Raw genomic sequence first — 24839 nt, forward strand, 5'->3', positions numbered from 1 at the left:
TTCTAAATGAGACCTTTTGCCTAGTTCTAGAAGCCATGGAGCCTCAATAAGCAGGGGCAGGGCTTCCGGAGGCAGGAGTCTCCGGGATCTATAAAGCCCAAACCAACACCGCTGGGCATCTCCCCCGAGGACTGTGAATTGCTGGCTTTCTGCTCACTCCTCCGAAAATGCAGCGGCTGTTGACTCCAGTGAGGCAGGTGTTGCAAGTGAAGAGAGTGATGCAAGAAGCTTCCCTCCTGCCTGCCCGCCTTCTCCCAGCAGCCCACCCCAGGTGAGCCTCACTGGTCCCCAGGACTGCACGGGTTACTCTTGGAGAAGCGGTGAGGAACCAGTAAAAGAGAGGCATGAGGGCTCATTAGAATCCCAGTCAAAAGTTGACAAGTCTTGGGCACAGCCTTAGATAAACAAGTTAACCTCTCAAGGTCTCAGTTACCTCATTTCTAAACAGACAGCCCAGGTCTGTTTACAGAATTTCAGGATATCAAACCTCTGCCCCTGCTGATGTCAGCAACACGTTTTACTCCCCTAGAGGCACAAAGCAGTAGAAATATCAGTGCCAGGGCCCACGGCATCCTCCTCTCTGGTACTGTTTTCACCTTTCACCCAAGCCCTGCTGAGACCTTCAGGATGCTGTTTCAACTGCAGTGTTAGTAAAACCAGCTGCTGCAAGTCACTGCAGCCAGATTCAGAATGGACTGAGGATAAGAAGGTGTTTCTCCGCTCTCTGATTTAAGGAAAGGGGAACATGAGTGTAAAAGATCAGAGTTTGCCTGTGTGTGTGCAGTGAGCTTGTGCCCAGGAGCACACACACACTCCTTTCCTTGGTAAACATTCTCCCAGTTTGGCCCAAGTACTCGCAGTCTCCCAGCATTGATGTCACACAGCAACCACTAGCACCCTAGGGTGCCTAAACTATCCACTGTACTTTAGGACTAGCCTTTTCTTACCTCCCATCCCTACATCAAGTTCCTTGGATAGATTTGTAATATTTATTTACTCATTTATTTATTGCCGCACTGCGTCTTTTTCTTGTTGACTGCACTGGGTCTTCATTGCTGGGTGTGGGCTTTCTCTAGTTGTGGTGAGCGGAGTCTACTCTAGTTTCGGTGAGTGGGCTTTTCATCGTGGTGCTTCTTTTCTGGTGGAGCATGGGCTCTACGTACACAGGCTTCAGTATTTGCAGCACAAAGCTCAGTAGCTGTGGCACACGGGCTTATTTGCTCCATGGCATGCGGAATCCTCCTGGACCACATGTGTCCCCTGAATTGGGAGGCAGATTCTTAACCACCGGACCACCAGGGAAGTTGCCGTGTGTGCATGCTAAGTAGCTTCAGTCATGTCTGGCTGTTTGTGACCCTATGAACTAAAGCACACCAGGCTCCTCCGTCCATGGGATTTTCCAGGCAAGAAAACTGCAGTAGGTTGCCAAGCCCTCCTCTGGGGGATCTTCCCAACCCAGGGATCGAACCCGTGTCTCTTACATCTCTTGCATTGGCAGGTGGGCTCTTTACCACTAGTTCCACATGGAAAGCCCTCCATGAATGGTCCAGGGTCTTCCCTCGCTGGGTACTAAGGGAACCTGGGTGTGTGGATGTGTCTGGTAGGAGGTGACACTCCCTAGACTTTTTATTTTCTTCATGACTCCCCGCCTTCCTCCATGCTCTCCTCCACCCCCTGCATACAGGCCAAATGTCCCAGAATTTAACCTGGTTTTGCATTTGTGAGGAAGGGATTGACGTATATTTGCTTGTTTCAATAAGCAATCATTGGCTGCCCTCCAGGAGACAGACCTCAGTCCTCACCAGCCTGCCCCAGTTCTGACCTGCTGGGTTCAAACACTTGGAATCAGGGTTCACATTTCCCTTTTAGTGTACGCATGGTTCAACCCATTTTCCATGGCCTGATGGGTATTAAGAGTGCTCCTTATGGCTCTCCTTTTCTCTGTGTGTCTGTTCCCTCTAACCCAACCTGCATCGGCTCTAAATCTACCAGAAGGACTGCTCCATAACCCGGAGGGCTTCACCACCTTTAAAATTAAGGGAGAACTGTGCCCTCCACTTCATGGCTCCCCACCTGCTTTTCTCCTGTGTTATCCCCCTGCTCCCCTTCACTCTCTGCTCCAGGTATCCTCACCTGGTCAATCACCACCTGCTATGGCACTGCCTCTGTAGCCCCCCTGCCAATTCTTCATCAGCAGAAACTCGACTCACGCATCAAGGTTGACTTCAGATCTAGTCCCTTCCTTGAAACCATTCCTGATCCTCCCACACACAGATCTCTGCTTCCTTTGAACTCCTGTGGGTTTTTCTGTGACCTTTAGCACATTCTGACTCTCAGCTGGGTTACATAGTATGTATGTGCTTATCTCATTCCTCCCACTGGTTGAGGAGGCTCCCAAGAACCTTGACCTTCTTTCTTCCCATTCCCTCCACCCCCACAGCCCTCCATGGCACAGTGTCTAGCATGTAATAACTAATTTTGAGACACAAAAGAAGCGAGAGGGAATAAAGAAAAAGAAGTTTGGTGCATGTTCTTGAACCAAGCAACACCAGAACAAAACCAGTTTTAGACTAAACAAAGCTATTGTTTGCTTTCTAATTATTTATTTAAAAAAAATTTTATTGGCGTATAGTTGTTATGCTGTGTTAGTTTTTGTTGTACAGCAAAGTGAATTGGCTATACACATACATGTATACTCTCTTTTTTGGATTTCCTTCCCATTTAGATCACCATAGAGTATTGAGTGGAGTTTCCCATGGTATACAGTAGGCTCTCATTAGTTATCTATTTTATATATAGTTTCAATGGTGTCAATCCCAATCTCCCAACTCATCCCATGCCTCTTTTCCTCCTTGGTATCCATATATTGTTCTCTATGTTTGTGTCTTTATAGTATTCTTTTTTATTGGACTGTAATTGCTTTACAATGTTGAGTAAGTTTCAGCTGTACAATGAAGTGAATCAGCTATATGTATACATATATATCCTCCCTCTTGAGCCTCTTTCTCACCCCGCTCCATCCCACCCCTCTAGGTCATCACAGAGTGCAGAGCTGAGCTCCCTGTGCTAAACAGCACATTCCCACTAGCTAGCTATTATACATATGGTAGTGTATGTGTCGATCCTAATCTCCCAGTTCGTCTCAACCTTCCTTCCCCTGACCCTCTGCTGTGTCCACAAGCCCATTCTCTATAAATATTCAGTTCAGTTCAGTTGAGTCACTCAGTCGTGTCCGACTCTGCAACCCCATGAACTGCAGCACGCCAGGCCTCCCTGTCTGTCACCAACTCCCGGAGCCTACCCAGCTCATGTCCATTGAGTCGGTGATGCCATCCAGCCATCTCATCCTGTCATCCCCTTCTCCTCCTGCCCTCAATCTTTCCCAGCATCAGGGTCTTTACTCAGCAGCTAAAAGGAATGAAATAAGGTCATTGTAGAGACGTGGATGGACCTATAGTCTGTTATACAGAGTGAATTAAATCAGAAAGAGAACAACAAATATTGTATATTAATGCATATATATATGTATTATCATTTACAGAAAGTACATGATTAGATGCATACTCTTAACTCCTGTACTCTTATGTTTCTGGAAACATCTACATCTTTTCTTCAAGGCTCTGGAATCTATTTCCAAGTAATAATCTTCTACAAAGACAGTTACAAAAGTTACCAAGAGACTTATTCTTGGAACCTTTCCTTGATACTTGAGATTTCTCACTGGGGAGAGGAATGGAGTGAGCTTAGAGAAGACATAGAGAGAATGAGGATGAGGGGAAATCCAGTCAAGCACAGGACTGAGATCTGGCTAGCTATTAGTTCCTAGTACTGGGAGCTCCTCCACAAACATTTGAGAGTATAGACTCCACTTATTTGAGTGGCACCAAATAAATAGGGCAGAGAACTAAACTTCGATCTTCCCTTGTCTGATGGGAATAAGCATTTATCACGTAGACTCACTATCTTGTGATCACATGATCCACTTTTTGCCTCCCAGCAGTTCTTCAAAATGACCTGTGTTACAGAAAAACTGGCGTTAAGAGAAGCCCTGAGTCCTAAGGATGATGGATGGATACATTCCATCTGAACTACAATTTCTGTGGCATAGAGCTAAACTGATAAGCCTGCAGAGCCGTCGTATCACTTCCACCATCAGGAATTCTGTAGCCAGATGCAAGTCAAAGGAATTTGGCGGCACTCAGGACTGAAAGGACAGAATATTTCTTAAAAAAAAAAAAAAAAGATTCATGCATTTATTGGCGGCACTGGGTCTTCATTGCTGCTCTCAGGCTTTCTTTAGTTGTGGTGAGTGGGGTCTATTCTTCTCTGCAGTGAGCAAGGTTCTGATTGCGGTGGCTTCTCTTGTTGCGGAGCACAAGCTCCAGGGCACTGGAGCTTCAATAGTCGCAGCCTGTGGGCTCAGTAACTTCCATTCCTGGGCTCTAGAGCACAAGCTCAGTAGTTAGGCACTGGCTTAGTTGCTGGGCAGCAGGAAGGATACTCCTGGAGCAAGGACCAAACCCATGTTCCCTGCATTGGCAAGTGGATTCTTATCCACTGAGCCACAAGGGAAGACCCAGGGCAGAATATTTCTAACACATGAGAGACTAAGAAGTTACCCTGGGCATAACACTTCACCAATGTTTGCCTTGCTTTCAACATCTGGAAAATTAAGAATATTTCTAAAGTAACCAGCTTTCAGGTACTTTTATATGAAACAATGGAAGATGTGCTTGGTGTGTTCTTTACTGCTAGCTAGAAAGAGAAATTGCAGATCTCCAGGCGGATTAGGAATCCAGATTGAAAAGGGGTGGCGGGTCCAGGAAAGAAAGTTTATCTCTTCCCTCCTTACTGACCCTTTCTCCACTTTTTCTCTGTTTCCATTCAGAATTGCCCTTGGAACTTCCCTGGGGGTTCAGTGGTTAAGACTCTGCTTTCCAAGGCAGAGGGTGTGAGTTTGATTCCTGGTCGGGGCATTAAGGTCCCACATGCCACAGGGTATAGGCAAAAATTAAAAAGAAAAAATAGAATTTGCCTGTCAGCCTTCTATATTCCCACAGCCTTTGCTTGTTCCACATGTATTTAGCCATAAAAATACCAAAGGGACAGTTACCAAGGATAAAAGGGTAAATTAAACAGAAAAATACAGAAATTCTAAATTTGTATTCATCTGCTAAAAATAGAACAATCCTAAATTTGTATCTTTCTCATATCTTCAAAACATATTTTTAAAAATGAATGAAATGATTGCTGTATTGTCTTTTAAGGAAACTAGCTAGAGACCATTCATGGAATTTTGATTGTTTTCTCTGTTACAGTTTTTCTACAGTTCCGGCTGTCCCCTTGGCCAAAACAGATACTTGGCCAAAGGATGTGGGTATTCTTGCCATGGAGGTCTACTTTCCAGCCCAATATGTGGACCAAACAGAGCTGGAGAAGTTTAACAAAGTGGAGGCAGGGAGGTACACCGTGGGCTTGGGCCAGACCCAGATGGGCTTCTGCTCAGTCCAGGAGGATGTCAACTCCCTGTGCCTGACGGTGGTGCAACAGCTGATGGAGCGCACGCAGCTCCCCTGGGACTCTGTGGGCCGCCTGGAAGTGGGCACTGAGACCATCATCGATAAGTCCAAGGCTGTCAAAACAGTGCTTATGGAGCTCTTCCAGGATTCAGGCAACACTGACATTGAGGGCATAGATACCACCAATGCCTGCTACGGTGGCACTGCCTCCCTCTTCAATGCTGCCAACTGGATGGAATCCAGCTCCTGGGATGGTATGTACTGCCAGAGGCCTTATGTAAGAAGCGAGCTGGGGTAGATGCTGAAGCCTCAGTTTTGCTTTTCTGTTCCCCGGGTAGGTTCATCCACCAAAGAAAGGATACATCACACACACAGCTGTTGTGATCATCCAACAACCACAGTGACATCAACCCCTCAGACTTGGATGGTTTCTTACAGTTACTCAGGGAGCATGTTCACATAGCTATTCACTGAGTCTTCATCACACCCTAGAAAGTGGATATCATACCTGTTTTATGGATAAAAAAAATGGAGAATCTAATAATTTACATGTTGTGTGTGGCGGGAACAAGAAACCAAACCAAATTCAGTGTATTTCCCACTTCAGTGTTCCTGTTTCTTTAAGGTTTCTCTTAAGTCTCTAAGAGACAAAGAGATTGGTGATGTTAAAAGATTTAAACAAGTGTAGGTGTTAAGGAGAAAGCACCCTGGTAAAAATAGACCCAAAGAATCACAGGATAGACTATGACACAGGGTATTTCTACCCTCTCTCCCTCACCTGGTTCCTAGGAGAATTAGAAACCTAGCTTTATCAGTAACTAATGACAAGTCCCTTAACCTCTGCGAGACTCGAAGTTTTTATTTGCCTACCTGCTTTCCAGGGCTGATAGGATTAAACATGGTATTAATGGAGATGTGAGAAAACAGTTCCTGGACAGACAAGGCCCTCCATTTACTACGTTGGAAACTAGAACTTAAAACTTTAGAAACCATAATAAGCATTAATTTAAAAATTAATTATGAAATCTTGATGTTGGTGGGGACCTTAGAGATTATCTAATCCAGTACTCCACATAGAGGCCAAGAAGAGTTTAAGGATTTTTCTCTGTTCGTGCAGCAAGGCAGTACAATTCCACACACCCATTTAGTGTTTTTCCGATTGCCCTGCATGGCCTCACCATTAATAGTTCCATTGATTTGCGATGTTCCAGACTCTACATCCTCAAATCTGTCCTTATAGTGCTCTTGCTTGGTATTTGTATTATTACTTCTCCAGCAACCCCACTACCAACACCACCAATCTGTCAAACCAAGCATTAGGTTAGAGAATACAAATTAAAGGGACACTCACCAGCCTTTAGTGAAGAATCAGAGCCTATATTTGGGGGCATTATCAGCTTTAAGCATGTCATTTCAAATGAATAGATTCTGCTGAATGGTTGTGTATTCCACAGGAGAGAGCTGCAAATGCATCCTTCTTTAATCTGTTATCTTCTTGGGAAAAATATTAAACAAACATTATGAAGTGAATTGTTAGTCTGTACTTTCACAAAAAAGCATATTTAAGTTTGAGCCTAATGGCAACCTCCAAGACCAGACAAGGCCAGTGTAGATGTGATTTCTGCTTCTGAAATGGCCAACCATCCACCTGGGACCTTTCAAAGGAAGCAGGTGGTTCTGGAGTGCACCAAGAAGTTTTGAACCACTCCAAAGAGACAGCAGGGTATGAGGGAAGGAAAGAGTGGTACTGGCTTGAACTACCTGAGAGACCTCATTTTTCCTTGCCTTTTATTATGAAGGTAAATGAAACCTACAGCATATATGTATATATGTGTGTGTGTACATAGATAGACAAAAGGGTTCAAAGTAAAGAAAAAATTTATTTTGCTACCCCATTACCAATTTCCAGAATTTAATCCTCATAGTTTCCATGGATTCTTTCAGGAATTTTCTATGTATGTACCTGTAAGCCTATACTTATCTATTCATTTTTTAACATTGCACACATTATTCCTCATCTTTACTATGTCTTAGAGGTTATTCTATAGATATCTCTAGATACATATAAGGTCTACCTCATTCTTTTAAAAGACATTATAAATTCTATTGATGGGTACACCAAATCTTAGTCCCATATAGATGGATATTTAAATTGTTGTATATTTTTTGCAATTATTATAAAAAGTGTTAATATTTAAGACAGTAGCTTTGCATGCTCATAACTATATGTTGTAAGAATAGATTCCTAGAAATGGAATTGCAGGATCTTTTAATTAAAAAGTTTGATAGAATGTGCCAAATTGCTCTTCAAAAAGTACTAATATATTGTTGGAATGTACTAACTTCAAACTTTCTAATCTTTGTCAGCTTAATAAGTAAAGTATAGTATCACTGATTTTCCTTTTATTATAAGAGAATTTTGATATTTTTATGATGTTTATTGGCCATTTTCCTATTATATACCTTTCTGATGAGACATTTATCTATGAAGGAAAATAATTTTTTGTTGGCTGTATTATAAATACATCACCAGTTTGTCTTTTGTATTTCTGATAGAAGGTTTTCATTTTTAGATAATCAAATTCACTGGTCTCTTCCTTAATGGCTTGTATTAATAAATACTCTTCTAGAGTTTCCAAATTTTATATAACATATAAATTTTGTTTATATATATTATGTTTGTTTATTATATATTTATCTTATACTTTTATGTATTATTTTTATATTCATATATATAAAATTGGGGAGAAAAAATACTGTTTTGTTGGCGTGGTTAAACAGTCTTAACAGAAAATTCTTGGGTTTCAGCAAATGTGGGTTGGAATTCTGACTAAATCCTTATCCCATCATCTATTAGCTGTGTGACTTTAGGCGAGTGACTTAAGTTCTCTGGGCCCCAATTCCTTTGTCTATAAAGAGGAGATACCTGTTTCTGACAGGTTAGGAAGAATACTAAAAGTACTGCCATGTCTTTTCCACATACCCACGTTTAGGAGCAAGCAGTACTAAATGAAGAAGTAACAACTAATACTCAAGACAACAATTATTTATTGAATAATCATCTGCCTATTATAGAAGTAGTTTCATTGATCATCTACATTAAACGTGGTTGCTGCTGCTGCTGCTAAGTCGCTTCAGTCGTGTCCGACTCTGTGCGACCCCACAGAGGGCAGCCCACCAGGCTCCTCCGTCCCTGGGATTCTCCAGGCAAGAACACTGGAGTGTGTTGTCATTTCCTTCTCCCATGCATGAAAGTAAAAAGTGAAAGTGAAGTCGCTCAATCGTGTCCAACTCCCAGCGACCCCATGGACTGCAGCCCACCAGGCTCCTCTGTCCATGGGATTTTCCAGGCAAGAGTACTGGAGTGCGGTGCCATTGCCTTCTGAACATTAATTCTTCTCACAAAGAAAGTGGTACTCGATTTTTCAAAGCACCTTGTTTAGGATCCAGTCAGAACTGAGTTTGAATACAAAATTCCATATTCACTAAATGGGTGACCTTAGACAAATTACCTAAATTCTCTGGAAGGCAATGTCGTCCTCTACAAATGTGGACATTACCTGACTCAATGGATTGTTTAAAGGATTGTTTGAAGATAACTGGTGTCTAGGATTTCAAATATTAGTTTCCTTCCCATCCTTTGGCCTTCTGTGATTTGGAAAGAATTTCCACTATAGCACTACAAAGAGTACAAACCTAAAAAGTGCTGATTTATGAATTTTTTGTTGAATAAATGAGGAATTTTTACAGCTTGAGTCAGAGAACACTGAGTTTTGACATTGCATTTCCAATGTCATTTACACTTCACTAGAGTGTAAGTTTCACGTGGGTAGGAATTTTTATTTTGGTTCAGTGATGTATTGCCAGGACCTAAAATTGTGCCTGGCATAGAGGAGACTTTCACTCTACTGGAGATTTGGCAGTAATAATAATTATTTCTTTTCTCTTTACAGGTCGCTATGCACTGGTGGTCTGTGGGGACATCGCAGTCTACCCCAGTGGTAACGCTCGCCCCACAGGCGGGGCTGGAGCTGTGGCAATGCTGGTTGGGCCTGAGGCCCCTCTGGTCCTCGAGAGAGGTTCGTAGTACACTGTACAGTAAGCACGGTACCCGGGGACTGCATGGCATGGCCAAATGCTTAGCTCTTAGCTCTTAATTCCAACTGGAATATTCAGGGCTGAAGTATGGACTTGAGGATGAAACTGCTTGCCTTCAAAAGACTAGACTGGGGAGCAGAGGGCAGGGAGAAAGGGAAGAGAAGGATCAAGGTGGCTTCATCTATACCATCACACATCAGGATAATGGTGTTTGGATTGAATGGCATTTGTGCTGCTGACAAGGACCCTTTGGGAGCTAAACTGACCACTGAAAATAAAAGAAAATAGTTGGATATAAAGTAAGAGCTTTCCTTTGAGACTTTTGGAGTCTGTTCCAGATTTCTTTAAGCCCATATAGGTGTGGAAATAGAAATATACATCTCACTTATAAAAAGACATTCATCTAATTAACTCCCTTTGAACACCTGAGGGATAATCAGTAGGCCTTGGGCTTAGGGCATGAGACAGATAAAGACCAGGGGGTTGCTTGTACAGGGATTTCCCACCCTCTCTGCTCAATGTGGGCTGCACTGTGCAGTTTCTGAATCCCTCTGTGTGCCTCACCAGGGCTTAGAGGAACCCACATGGAGAATGTGTACGACTTCTACAAACCAGATGTGACTTCAGAGTACCCACTGGTGGATGGGAAGCTCTCCATCCAGTGCTACTTACGGGCCCTGGACAAATGCTACGCATTCTACCGTCAAAAGATCGAGAAACAGTGGAAGCAAGGTATGGGGCTCAGAGGGCCGAAGTCACGGACACTACTTACATGAGGCTGAGAGTGTGTCCTAAACTCTTAAGACAAGGACTCTTTTCTCCTTTGCAAATGATCTCAAGAGAATTATTTCATATCTTCTACTTACATGCTTTCCTGGGTCTAGGCTGAAGTCCCTTTGGAAGTCATCCAAAGTCAAATATGAAATTGCCTTTAACTTGAACTGAGTGAAAGAAAGTAAACAACCCTAAGCCATAGCTGAAGCTTGTAGGTGTCAGCCACCCAGGAAGGTAGTGTGTGAGTCAGAGTGACCATGTCTTGTGGATGCTAGGATTCATTTCTGTTGAAGTCAGGAGTGATTTGACTCAGTTTATAGTTTGCCACCTTTTAAAGTCTGATTGATGTTGAAAATTCTTACCTATATTTTCAATATACTTAAGTGTTATCAGTAAATCTCTTTCTCTGCATGGTAGCTTTGCAAGTTAATTTTATTTTCACCTTTAGTTTCTGAAGTTTCCTGCTAAAAAATATGCGCCAATTTCATAATCAGATAAGAAACAAATCTTATTTTAAAAATACCGAGAAACTTACCTACCTTAAAAAATAAATAAATACAAAGGGTTCTTACCTATTTGGCTATGCCTAGCTGGGTCTGAAAAAGGCAGGTTTCAGCGTGGGAAAAGGCATGTGCTGAAGCATCAGAGCACGGATGCTCTAGGGGTGGCCTAAAGCATCTTGGCCCTTTCCACTGCGCTGGGTGGGATGCAGTTTGCCCCCATGAGAAAGGAGTCAACTTAGACCTCTCAGCCTCTGCCCACCCACTGTAAAATTTCTACTGGCTAATTGGTAGTTCAGACGGTAAAGAGTCCACCTGCAATGCAGGAGACTTAACCGGTGGGTCAGGAAGATTCCCTGGAAAAGGAAATGGCAACCCACTCCAGTATTCTGTCCTGGGAAATCCCATGGACAGCTGAGCCTGGCGGGCTACAGTCCATGGGGTCCCAAAGAGTTGGACATGACTTAGCAATTAAACCACTACAATTGCTCTGGCACCCTCTGAACTCATGACATTTTAATTTTACCCCTCATTCTTGTATGGAATTTGATCAATGCTGCTCTGAATCTCAGCACCAAATTGTTAACTTCCTAAGGGCAGAGAGCGCATTGCTTTTCCCTTTCGAGTGAAAGAAGGTCTGGAGTGTAGAGACAGAGACACTGGAACCTAAAGCCAAAATCAGCTGTTTTCAAGCTGAGTGACCTCGAACATGTAACTTAGCTTCGTATTTTGGAGACCCTGTTTTCTCCTCTGGAAAATAGAGAAAATAATACAATATGAGGTTGATTTGAGGAATTATCTGTCACAGAAGTTGGCAATGGCAGAAAGGAAGAAAACATTTATTTCTTTTCCTATAGTGTGCATGCAAAGTCACTTCAGTCCTGTCCAAATCTTTGCAACCCTGTGGACTGTAGCCTGCCAGGCTCCTCTGTCCATGGGGATTCTCCAGGCAAGAATACTGGAGTGGGTTGCTGAGCCCTCCTCCAGGGGATCTTCCCGACCCAGGGATTGAACCCACATCTCTTACATCTCCATGTTAGCAGGCAGGTTCTTTACCACTAGCACCACCTGGGAAAGTGCTTAGTAAAATGCTTGTAAAATGAACAAACTGTGTGTTCACTGAAGGTAGGAGCTCGTTCTCTGGGAGGCCTTAGCACACACGGCATCCTTGCTTTCATACTTCTTCTTCCAGCTGGCATCGATCGGCCTTTCACTCTCGATGATGTGCAGTATATGATTTTTCACACGCCTTTCTGCAAGTTAGTCCAGAAATCCCTGGCCCGCCTGATGTTCAATGACTTCCTGTTGGCCAGTGGTGACACACAGACTGGCATCTACAAGGGCTTGGAGGCCTTCAGGTGAGTCCTCTTCAGGAGGAGCCTAGAGGCTCATGAGGGGTGAGAACGAAGGGGCTTCCTCATGCCTTGAACCTGGACGACTAGTCACTCCTGTGAGGTAAAAACAGCAATCCTCTAACATAGTAGAAATGACATCAAGTCCTCGTGTGGGTTACTGGGTTATTGTCTACATAAGGACCTCACCTTGTATCTCAGAGAGCAGAGGGAGACAGATTGGCACCTGTCAATCAGGTGACTAAAAAGTTTCAGAGAATAAGAAAAAGGGAAAGGGAGTGTGCCTAAATCATTTGGGCAATAAACATGTTATGAATATCAACTGTGTGTCAGGCATCATATGAAACTCTAGGGACATAAAAGTGGGTGTGACTCCATGCTCCCTGCCTAGAGGATATCACAGTCTGTACAGAAACACCTAGAAGCAAATAATCACAGTGCAGGATGGCAACTTGGGGAAGGCCTGGTCTCATTCTCACTTGCCATTGCCTTAAAGAATGTCTAACTTGTTGCCTCCACCCCCTCATCTATGAAAAAGGGATAGTCCAGCATACTCCCCCTCCTTGGATGTCAATAAAGCAGGGAGAACGCTGTTTATTGATGCAATACTCCAAGGCATTTAGAAAAAAAGAGACCAACACAAACAGATCTCACTGGGAAGGGAATCTTTCCCTTTCTTCTTGGTATCCTCTCATTTCAAGTTTTAGAGTATTCTACCAACATCTGTCCCCATTTCTAACTACTACTGCTAACCCTGCTATTAACTAGCCAAAACAGCAAAGTTAGTACAAACACTACTTCTAAGACTTGCCCCATGGAAAAAATTTTAACATATACCAAAAATAATAGGCTAATATTTTTAATATATGAAAGTTTCATCAGTAATAAGATAAACCCACTAAATAGAAGATATGGACAAGAAATTTCCTCAGGGAAGAAATGCACATATGCATATTTTTAAATGTGCATGCCCATTAGTAATGCATATAAACAATGTTTTCTTTATGTGCATGCTTAGTCATTCAGTGTGTCTGACTCTTTGCAACACCATGGACTATGGCCCATCAGGCACCTCTGTCTCTGGGGATTCTCCAGGCAAGAATACTGGAGTGGGTCGCCATTTCTTTCTCCAGGGGATCTTTCCAACCCAGGGATTGAACCTGGGTCTCCTGCATTTCAGGCAGATTCTTTACCAACTGAACTAGGATGGAAGCCCAATGTTTTCTTTACATAGCCTTTAAAAAATTTGAATACCCAGACCTAAGGCTATGAGAAAATGAGCAATAGTGGACGGATTTGGGGGAGTAATAGGGAAACACGAATCAAAAGCCTTAAAGATGTTTATAACTTTGGCTCAGTAATTTCACCTGTTTAAAAGAACATGTAGTTATTTCTCAAAAAAAAAAAAAAAAAAAACCTACCACGTGACCCAGAAATTTCACTCCTGGGTATACATTTGGAAAAAAAATTTTTTTAAAAGATACCTGCACTCTGATGTTCAGATCAGTATTATTGACAATTGCCAAGATGTGGAAGCAACCCGTGTCCATCAATAGATGAACGATTGAAGATTTGGTTTAGATATACAGTGGATTACTATTCCATCAGCTAGATATCGGGCTTTCCTGGTGGTTCAGCAGTAAAGAATCTGCCTGAAATGCAGGAGACACCAGAGATGCAGGTTCCATCCCTGGGTCAGAAGATCCCCTGGAGGAGGGCATGGCAACCCATTCCAGTGTTCTTGCCTGGAGAATCCCCATGGACAGAGGAGCCTGGCGGGCTACAGCCCATGGGGTCACAAAGAGTCAGACACAACTGAGTGCCTGAGCACAGACAGATATCAGTAGTACACTCCAATAGATATACAATGATATAAAATAGGCTACAAGGATGTATTGTTCAACATGGGGAATATAGCCAACATTTTGTAATAACTGTAAATGGACAATAACTTTTTTAAATTGTATAAAAAAGTTTTTAATGGAGAAAAAATGTTTGTTTCATGAAAAAAAAAATAACATGTAGCTATTCACTGCTTCAGCTAATGAGGATAGAAATGGGGAGTTTGGTTAAAGAGGGGTACATCCTATCACGGTCTATTCTGCAGTCTTTAAAAATAATGCTAAAGGAGATGATTTCATGATATAAAGAAAATTAGTTAAGAAAGCATGCTAAACAGAATGGATAGCATGGTTTTATTTTTCAACAGACTATAAAAGTTGGAATGGATTCCATAAGAAAACTATGACTGATGCTTTCTCTCTGAGCAGCAAGACTATTAGTGATGCTTCCTCTATATTTTCTGTATTTCCGAATATTCTATAATAAAAACATGTGTTCCAAAGTCTTCTCTCCAGTAGCGGTTATACTTTCTGCTTGCTGCCTTCTTCCTTCATGTGGCTTCTCACATGGCCTGTTTCTTTGGCTGCCTCACAGGGGACTAAAGCTGGAAGACACCTACACCAATAAGGATGTAGATAAAGCATTTCTAAAAGCCTCTCTGAACATGTTCAATAAGAAAACCAAGAACTCCCTCTACCTCTCCACGTACAACGGGAATATGTACACCTCATCCCTATATGGATGCCTGGCCTCACTTCTGGCCCAGTGAGTACTGCATCTGTCCCTACCTCCTCTTAAATCTGGCCTCTGGTCTGAAGGGTCAACCAAGTTTCATTCCTTTACTCGTACAGAATTTTTTCAAAAAGAAAAAGAAGGAAGGAAGGAAAATGAAAGAAATGTATTTCAAAGGTGTATGTGTAGGTAGATCGACCATCAGTATTAAACAGTGGTTCCCTGGTGGCTCAGATGGTAAAGAATCTGCCTGCAATGCAGGAGACCCAGGTGTGATCTTTGGGGAGGGAAGAATCCCCTGGAGAAGGGGATGTCTACTCACTCCAGTATCTTTGCCTGGAGAACTCCATGGACAGAACAGCCTGGGAGGCTAGAGTCCTTGGGTTTGCAATACATCGGACACGACTAACGCTTTTTCCAAACTGAAATGCATGTGTCATGCCAGCAGGCGTGCAAGATCTATTTGGATATATCAAGAAAATAGGAGAATTTTTATGCATATTTTTATTTCATCCATTTAAAATGTCTGTACTCAGTAAAGCATTGTGATTAAGAGAGTCTAGTTTTCGAGCCCACAATTTATGTTCAAACCTCTTTACCACTTACTAACTTTGACCTTGGAAAAATGACTATTACGGTCCTCATTTTTCCCAACTATAAAATTTGTGTAATAACAATACCTACCATCTAAAATTTTGATGAATGTTAAATGTCAAAAGCAATTAAAACAGTAAAAGCTCAGCAGGTGCCCCAGTGTTAGTTTTTATTTTTATAGATATTCAATTTTGTGGAGTTTATAAGGAAATACTTATAATATAGTACATGTATATAACATAAGAAAAAATATATACATGTATGATTGGACTTGTTCAGATTATTACTAACAAGGAGATAATTTAAAAATTTACAACTGCTGAAGCATTGCCAGTCAACATGGGAGCCCTGAGGTGAATCCAGTGGTCTGACCCCTACTTGGAGGTAACTTCAGAGTTCACTGAATTCGTCTTGTCTTCACAGGTAGGGAAAAGTTCCTTTTATATTCCAGAAATTCTGTTGTGCTCACTGTGACTTCAGTATCTTGGATTTTAGCTGTTCTCCTCTTGGCGAGTTTTCTTCCTTTTGGGCCCACTCCTAGGATCTTCCAAAACTCCCTCTTTGTGCAGAGTGCCCAGAGCCCATTTCTAGTTGCAAGGGGCTGACTAGATCAGTGGTTTATTTGCAGAGCAGAATATAACGCTGATGTGTTTTTCTGGGCTTTGATCTCTCTCCCTGCAGTCACTCTGCCCAAGACTTGGCTGGCTCCAGGATCGGTGCCTTCTCTTATGGCTCTGGTTTGGCAGCAAGTTTCTTTTCTTTCCGGGTGTCCCAGGATGCTTCTCCGGGTGAGTCCAGTCTTTTGTTCAGGCACTTCTGGCCAGTTTCATCTGGTAAAAGAAACCATTTTCTGCTTCACCACTACTAAAGCTCCCATCTTGACAGAATTATGTTGTGACCAAGAACAAAGGAAAGCCCTAAAGGGATTTAAGCAATGGAATAAGTTTGTCTATTTTATGTATTCGAAGAACTTCCCTGGCTACTGATTAGAGACTAGACTGTTGAGGAACAAAGGTGAATATGGGGAAACCAGTTAGTTTGTTTCAACAAATAGTCTAGGCAAGAGGTAGTCATGGTTTGATTACAACTGGTTAAAGAGAAGTTGATGGGTTTGAGATATCCAGTAAACATGTGCTGATTATTTTATGATGGATGTAATCAAGGGCGTACATCAAAATACTAAATGGGATACACCTTGACTAAATGAAGGTCTGCCTTAGTTTTGCTAATGCTGTGTTTGATGATCTTGATCATTTCTTGACATTCTAAGCCATACACTGAGCACTTTTCCTTGGAGCATCAGCTCCCACGGAGCTGACTCTATACTGGACTCGTGATTGGTAGCAGTGATGACAATGATGTAAGTTTACGGGTCTTGCTTTTGCTTCCCAGGCTCCCCGCTGGAGAAGCTGGTATCCAGTACATCAGACCTGCAGAAACGTCTTGCCTCCCGGAAGCGTGTGTCTCCTGAGGAGTTCACAGAAATAATGAACCAAAGAGAACAATACTACCACAAGAGTAAGGAAAAAAAGGTGGAAAGAGAGGAGAAGGCAATTTTTCTCAGCTTCTATGCCAGTAGCTGAGTGTCAGGAATTCATCAGAAGTCTAGAATATAGCACGTGAGAGTGATGATTTCTATGATATATGATTGGGAAAAAGGGTCGTTTGGTGCATAGGGGGACAGACTGAGTGGGGAAGCAGAAGGCAGAGTTGGGAAGAGGTAGGAGGCAGCATGTGGCTTCCCAGTACAAAATACAGATAGCCACCCAAAACAGGATACATACTGGACAATGAAGTCCCAGGGAAGCCAGGTGTATGGGCTTTGAAAATATTGATGGTATCTAAGCAATGGTTGAAAATGCCCAGACTTTGGAGCCAGAAATCCAAGTCTAAACTGACCTGTGACACTTGCCCTCTATTTTTGAGAAAATTATTGAACTTTTCTGAGTTGCTTCCTTTCTAAAATCATACACTTTGCAGGATTGCCAGAGATTAATGAATGAATTAATTAATGATGTTATTGGCAAATACTACCATTTCCTTCCAATTGCCCCCTTTCCTTACCAAATATAAAACAAAATACTGCCCCTAAAAAGCAACAAAGGAAAAGTAAACCAAAGCTAAATTTAAGACTGGAGAAACCAAATGGTGATTTTAAAACCAGGGTAACCATATTTTTTCAAGCAAAACTTGGGACCCATGATTTGCACTGAAAAGAAGACTGAAGTTATGGAACTGAGAATGTTCCAAAAAAAAACCCATAAACTTAGTAATTAGTCAGTTTTTATCTGGAACCGGGGACATGTTAGACCAAAAAAGAAGACAATTAAAATAAAAATAAGGCCTCTGAAATGAATGTTAATGGACAAAGCTTTGAAATACTACAGAGAATCAGAATTGGAAAACTCAGGGCTAGGAACGAAGTGTCTATTAGAAAACAGTATGCTCTGGGGTGCCCCTCAAGCTCGGTGCCTTTGGTAGAAGGACATGATGACGATTTCAATGGAAGAAGGGCCTGTTTACTGTAGGAAAGCGGCATATCCTATAATAAAGTTTCTAGTCAACAAGTCTTAGGTACTAGCCACAGGACAGCCGCTTCTGGTTCTTCTGCTAGCCCAGAGTTCTGCTGGGTGTAGACAAGGCGACCTCACCACCCCTTATAGCACAACCAGGAGAGCGCCACATGAAGCTCTAGTTACCATTTTCTCTTCCTCAGCCCCATAGAGCCCTTTGTGAATACTACCTCCCTTCTGGTTCCACAGTGAATTTCTCACCACCTGGTGATAAGAACAGCCTTTTCCCAGGCACTTGGTACCTGGAGCGAGTGGATGAGCTGTATCGCCGGAAGTACGCCCGGCGTCCCGTCTAAAGGTGGTGAGTGAAATTTTCGAGTGTTAGTGGTTTAAAGTTTTTCTTCAACAAATACAAGTCTTTCTTTTTCACTCTTCTGTATTTTTATTGGGAGTGTAATTGCTTTACAATGTTGTGCTAGTTTCTGCTGTATAACAAAGTGAATCAGCTCTATCAATACATATATCCCCTCCCTCTTAGACCTCCCTCCCACCTGCCACCCCGATTCCACCCACCTAGGTCATCACAGAGCATCTAGCTGAGTCCCCTGTGTTATATAACAGATGGAATTCTGAGAGCATAAAAGCCAGAGAGTTTTAAAAAAATATATTCACAACCTAAATGTTGAGAGTTATGTTTTATTTGGTGGGAATTTGTAAGACTTCAAGTCCGGGAGTCAGCATCTCAAGTAACTGAGAGAGCTGCTGGGAGGCAATGAGGGGTGGGGCACCAGGTTATATAGAAATTTTTTAACGAAAGGTAGGTAGTCTGAACTTCAAAAGATTATTGCTAATTGAAGGAAACCAGATATCCCAAGTTAAGGAACTTGGCACTTTTCCGACTTTTCTGGCTTTTCAGCACATGGGAAGATGCAAGAGTATGGGCTCACTGAAATCATTCCTTTGATATACACCTCAGCTATCTAGGGCTAGATATCACAAGATTTCCCAAGTTTCCTCAGGGCTCACATTAGAGGGCTGCAGTCTCTGACACTGTGACATCCTTTGTTTACTCATATGACAGGCAACATTCCATTTATCAGTAGCTTTCAAAATGACCAGAGGTGGGGACTTTGCACCATGATGACCAAGTACAACTCTCGGGGCTCTGTGCCTACAAAAGGCAAACGCTGGGGGAGGGGCATGTCCTTAAATCTTGAATCTGAAAAAAGAGTCAACTTGTTTATCTGATCTCCTCCTGATATGAAGGTTGGCAGAATTAGAAGCTTGATAGAAACAAAATTAGCATCTGTAAAGGGAAGCGGGCTGTGAACCTGAAACTGTGGAACTCAGTACTCCAAAGGGGCAGTTCAGTTCAGCTCAGTTCAGTCGCTCAGTCGTGTCCTGCTCTTTGCGACCCCATGAACCGCAGCATGCCAGGCCTCCCTGTCCATCACCAACTCCCGGAGTTCACTCAGACTCACGTCCATCGAGTCGGTGATGCCATCCAGCCACCTCATCCTCTGTCGTCCCCTTTTCCTCCTGCCCCCAATCCCTCCCACCATCAGAGTCAGAGTCTTTTCCAATGAGTCAACTCTTCGCATGAGGTGGCCAAAGTATTGGAGTTTCAGCTTTAGCATCATTCCTTCCAAGGAACACCCAGGGCTGATCTCCTTTAGAATGGAATGGTTGGATCTCCATGCAGTCCAAGGGACTCTCAAGAGTCTTCTCCAACACCACAGTTCAAAAGCATCAATTCTTTGGCGCTCAGCTTTCTTCACAGTCCAACTCTTGCATCCATACATGACTACTGGAAAAACCATAGCCTTGACTAAACGGACCTTTGTTGGCAAAGTAATGTCCCAAAGGAGCAAGTCACTAACAAAGGTGAATAGCATCAGAGAAGGCACACACCAGTGTGTTGGAGACAGGTTCATAAGGTAACAGATGCTGGGGATTCTGGAAGAGCCAGCTGGAGAGAGCCTTAGGCTAAAGGGCTGTGAGCAATCCCTCCTTCGTGCGATTTCTTCTGGGGGGAAGCAGTGAGATTTGGGGGAAAGTGGGGAGGGGTGTGAGGAGAGAAGAGTTTGATGGAGGAGAATTGAGTCAGGAAGAGAACTAAGAGAATTCTTTATGGTACATTTTAAAGGAAAATCAAAGAGTGGGAATTAGAATCCTGTAGTTCACCTACCCAGGAATCTGCCTTCAGTTTATCTTCCAAACTGGTAAGATAAGCAGAATGGAAGAGCAAGAAGCAATTTCTTTTGTGCAAAATGTTTTTCTGGTTTTTAAATTTTTCCCCCTACTTTGGGATATGAAGGGGGAAGACTAAAAAGGCTTGCCAAGGTCAGGGTAGGGAGCAGGGAAAGAGAAGGAAGTCCCAAGTAAATGAGATACCCAGATAAAAAAGGGAACTGCAGATAAGGCGTGTCCTCTGTTCATTCCCAACCACTGCCAGCATTCCGGCCTCTGTGGGGCAGTTCAAGTGTGGCCTAAGATGTTACGGGCGAGGCAGGGTGGGCAAAGGGGCCGACAGGCCAGGCAGCAGGCTCCACAAGCAGACTCTTCAGACTTTGGCCCTAGCTGGGAGTCAACTGTTTGCCTCTCTGTTGTATGTTTGTACTATGATTCTTAAGGGCAAGTCAGTGGCGAAGAGGGAGTCATTAACTATATCAAGCTAGTTCAGTCAACAAAAACAGAGAGAGAGGGGAGAAAGAGAGAGACAATTGGGAGTTTTCAAGGGAGACTTTCCAAATCAGGTTCCCTCTGTCTCCTGGTCCACAAGGTTGTGAAAGCTGCTCAGTCGTGTCTGACTCTTTGCGACCCCATGGACTGTACAGTCCATGGAATTGTCCAGGCCAGAATACTGGAGCGGGTAGCCTTTCCCTTTTCCAGGGGATCTTCCCAACCCAGGTCTCCTGCATTGCAGGCGGATTCTTTACCAACTGAGTTGTCAGGGAAGCCCGGCCCACAGGCAGCATTGCATCTATGAAGAGAAAAGCTGGGGCTCATCCTCGTCTCACAGGAACAATGAGCCTACACCATGAGATGTTAGCTGAAACACAGATTTTATGTCAGCATGATGCTCTGTGGAGCTCTGGCTCTGCACTGCCCAGTCTGCTCTCCCTTCACAGACATGACATGTCGTGGGGACCCTGCCCATCTTGCAACCTTGGCTCCTGGGGCATTGGGCTCAGGGCACTCAGGTATCTAGGTTTGTTGCTAGAGGGTGTTGACTTAAAAAATAGCTACAACCTAAAAGTTGAGTGTTACATTTTATTCAGTGGGAATTTGGGGGACTTCAAGTGAAGGAGACAGCATCTCAAGTAAAGCTGAGGGAACCACTCTGTGGAGGTGAGAGAAGAGCCAGATTATGTAGATGTGTTTTAAAACAAAGGGCAACAGCCGGAACATCGAGATTATTGTTAAAAGAAACTAGATACCCCAAGTTAAGGAATTTAGCACTTTTCTATGCATTGTTGTTGTTGCTGTTCAGCTGCTCAGTAGTGTCCTACTTTTTTGCAACCCATGGACTGCAGTATGCCAGGCATCCCTGTCTATCACCATCTCCCAGAGCTTGCTCAAATTCATGTCCATTGTGTCGGTGATGCCATCCAACCATCTCATCCTCCGTTGTCCCCTTCTCCTCCTGCCTTCAGTCTTTCCCAGAATCAGGGTCTTTTCTAATGAGTCAGCTCTTTGCATCGGGTGGCCAAAGTATTGGAGCTTCAGCATCAGTCCTTCCAATGAATATTCAGGACTGATTTCCTTTAGGATTGACTGGTTTGATCTCCTTGCTGTCCAAGGGACTCTCCGGAGTCCTCTCCAACACCACAGTTTAAAAGCATCAATCCTTTGGCGCTCAGCCTTCTTTATGGTCCAACGCTCATATCCACATGTGACTACTGGAAAAAACCATAACTTTGATGATACTGACCTTTGTTAGCAAAGTAATGTCTCTACTTTTTAATATGCTGTCTAGGTTGGTCATAGCTTTTCTTCCAAGGAGCAAGCGACTTTTAATTTCATGGCTGCAGTCACCATCTGCAGTGATTTTGGAACCCAAGAAAATAAAGTCGCTTATTGTTTCCATTGTTTCCACATCTATTTACCATGAAGTGATGGGACCAGATGCCATAATCTTCGTTTTTTGAATGTCAAGTTTTAAGCCAACTTTTTCACTCTCTTTTTTCACTTCCATCAAGAAGCTCATTAGTTCCTCTTCACTTTCTGCCATAAGGGTGGTGTCATCTGCATATCTGAGGTTCCTGATATTTCTCCCTGCAATCTTGATTCCAGCTTGTGCTTCATCCAGCCCAGTATTTTGCATGATGTACTCAACATATAAGTTAAATAAGCAGGGTGACAATATACAGCCTTGATGTACTCCTTTCCCTATTTGGAACCAGTCTGTTGTTCCATGTCCCATTCTAACTGTGGCTTCTTGACCTGCATACAGGTTTCTCAGGAGTCAGGTAAAGTGGTCTGGTATTCCCATCTCTAAGAATTTTCCACAGTTTGTTGTGATCCACACAGTAAAAGGCTTTAGTGTAGTCAATGAAGCAGAAGTAGATGTTTTTCTGGAATTCTCTTGCTTTTCTATGATCCAACGGATGTTGGCAATTTGATCTCTGGTTCCTCTGCCTTTTCTAAATTCAGCTTCAACATCTGTAAGTTCTTGGTTCTCATACTGTTGAAGCCTTGCTTGGAGAATTTTGAGCATTACTTTGCTAGCATGTGAGATGAGTGCAATTGTGCAGTAGTTTGAGGATTCTTTGGCATTGCCTTTCTTTGGGATCAGGATGAAACTGACCCTTTTCAGTCCTGTGGCCACTGCTGTTTTCCAAATTTGCTGGCATATTGAGTGCCTCAATTTCACAGCATCATCTTTCAGGATTTGAAATAGCTCAACTGGAACTCCATCACCTCCACTAGCTTTGTTTGTAGTGATGCTTCCTAAGGCCCATTTGACTTCGGACTCCAGGATGTCTGGCTCTAGGTGAGTGATCACACCATTGTGGTTATCTGAGTCATTAAGATCTTTTTTATATAGTTCTTCTGTGTATTCTTGCCACCTTTTCTTAATATCTTCTGCTTGTTAGGTCCATACCATTTCTGTCCTTTATTGTGCCCATCTTTGCATGAAATGTTCCCTTGGTATCTCTAATTATTTTGGAGAGATCTCTGGTCTTTCCCATTCTATTGTTTCTGTGTATGGGAAGATGTAAGAGTCCGGGCTTACTGAGATCACTGCTTTCATATGCATCTCAGATATCTGGGGCCTGTATCCTGTGTTTTCACATCCTGAGTGCCTCAGGGCTCCCTGTAGGCTTCCCCTGGTGTCTGCCAGGCATTCTTCTCCTTCTTGAGTGCCCTGGAAGGCTGGAGTCGCTGATGACTGTGACATCCTTGCTTATTGATGTGGGAGGAAATACTCCATTCCACAAGGGGCAGTGGAACACCCAGACCTAGGGATGCAGTTTAGGGGAGCCCGCCTTGGGCAAGGAGCAGATGTGGGAATGGGATTGCCCAGGGTGAGACTCGTGGTTGATGTCCTTCTTTTGTTTCTTTAAACTTTACAGATACGTGGAGAGTTTCCTGGGAAAAGTGCTACAGAACGTCTGCCCTCTTTCAACTGTATAAAGCCCCCACTCTTAGCTGGTAAATAGATTGCACTGGACACAGCAGCCTTGTAAACACTGGCCCCATAGAGTGAGGGGCCATCCTGAATGGGTCCTTCTGCCTTTCCCTGCTGCAATCACTGTCATGGGCTTGCAGAGCCCTTTCTGAAGAGGTGGCGGGACAGAGGAGAGACTCAGCCTTGAATCACAGACCGAAAGTGTGGCGGGTCCATTGTCTCCTTCAAGATCCAGATAACTCGCCTCTCGTTTGTTATAGCTTTGTCATTATTGTTATTACTACATTTCCATGCTGGTATGTCTTTGTTTCTTAGGGTTTTCTGTGAATTTCTAAATTCCATGTTTGGTACTAAGTGAAAATAACAATTAAAAAGCAAAGAAGCAGAGAATGCCTCCTGTGTTTCTTGGAAACTAGGACTCAAACAGTGCAGCAGCTGTCATGACTCCAGACTCTGAGGTCCCACTCTCCACACGCACCCCCACAGCGGCGAGCTTGCTGAGCACTCACCTCACACCCTCCCTCTCGCCCTTTCAATTCCACTTGCTGAGAGGTGCAGGCTGAAACACAACCTCCACTCCCAGCTTCCTTACCTAATCTAAAGACACCTTACCAGGGACTTCCCTGGTAATCCAGCAGCCAAAAAACTCCATGCTCTCAATATAGGGGGCCCGGGCTCAATCCCTGGTCAGGGAACTAGATCCCACCTGCTGCAACTGAGAGTTACCAGGCCATGCTGCAACAGAGACGGAAAATCCCTCTGCCCCTACTGAGACCCAGCACAGCCAAATAAATAAAGGCACCTCACAGAGCCAGCAGACAAGAAGACAAGGGCCAAAGTTGACTTTAGGAGCTGAAGATCAAAGTCCCTTGGTCTCATGCCTTGACAGTGTTTTCTGCACAAATAAACACAGGTCAGAGGTTAATAGGTTATATTTTTGGCTCCTCCAGCCAAGAAAAAAAAAAAAAATTTCAATACCTAGCAGGAAATTTTTCCATTAGAGGATCTTTTGTTTCCCTTGAGTTGGGACACTGCTTCATCTAGAATCTTTTTGTAAAATAGCAATGGCTTGGGACTGAGGGGATGGAACTGAGAAGGGGAATGGGAGGCATCAAGTTATTTCCTTGTAAAGAGTCTCTTCCACCATCCCAGCGAGAAAGGGGCACTGTGGAGGAGAGAAGATGGTTTCTGGGGCTGGGGGGTGGGGTGTGGAAGGCTGGGGATGGGAGGGAAGCTGTAGGGTTCACGGGACACTGAGCACATGGGAAGGAGTTGCTCCT

At 43.3% G+C, this 24839-nt stretch overlaps 1 protein-coding gene across 2 annotated transcripts; it reads left to right on the plus strand.

The window, feature by feature from the left end:
* Positions 1-104: 104 nt before the first annotated feature.
* HMGCS2 (3-hydroxy-3-methylglutaryl-CoA synthase 2) lies at positions 105-23949 on the plus strand. 2 transcript variants are annotated; one of them, XM_061409091.1, is made up of 10 exons: positions 105-271; positions 5319-5773; positions 9473-9598; positions 10185-10349; positions 12084-12249; positions 14680-14850; positions 16093-16199; positions 16804-16929; positions 18174-18282; positions 23504-23949. In XM_061409091.1, exons 1-9 carry the CDS (start codon positions 168-170, stop codon positions 18278-18280), a joined length of 1527 nt encoding a protein of 508 aa, XP_061265075.1. In that variant the 5' UTR covers positions 105-167; the 3' UTR covers positions 18281-18282; positions 23504-23949. The 2 variants fall into 2 exon arrangements, with proteins under 2 accessions (XP_061265075.1, XP_061265068.1); XM_061409084.1 differs by having other exon boundaries at positions 106-271; positions 18174-18285.
* The last annotated feature ends 890 nt before the right edge of the window (positions 23950-24839 follow it).

This window comes from Bos javanicus, chromosome 3, assembly GCF_032452875.1.
Source record: "Bos javanicus breed banteng chromosome 3, ARS-OSU_banteng_1.0, whole genome shotgun sequence".
Taxonomy (NCBI): Eukaryota; Metazoa; Chordata; class Mammalia; order Artiodactyla; family Bovidae; genus Bos; species Bos javanicus.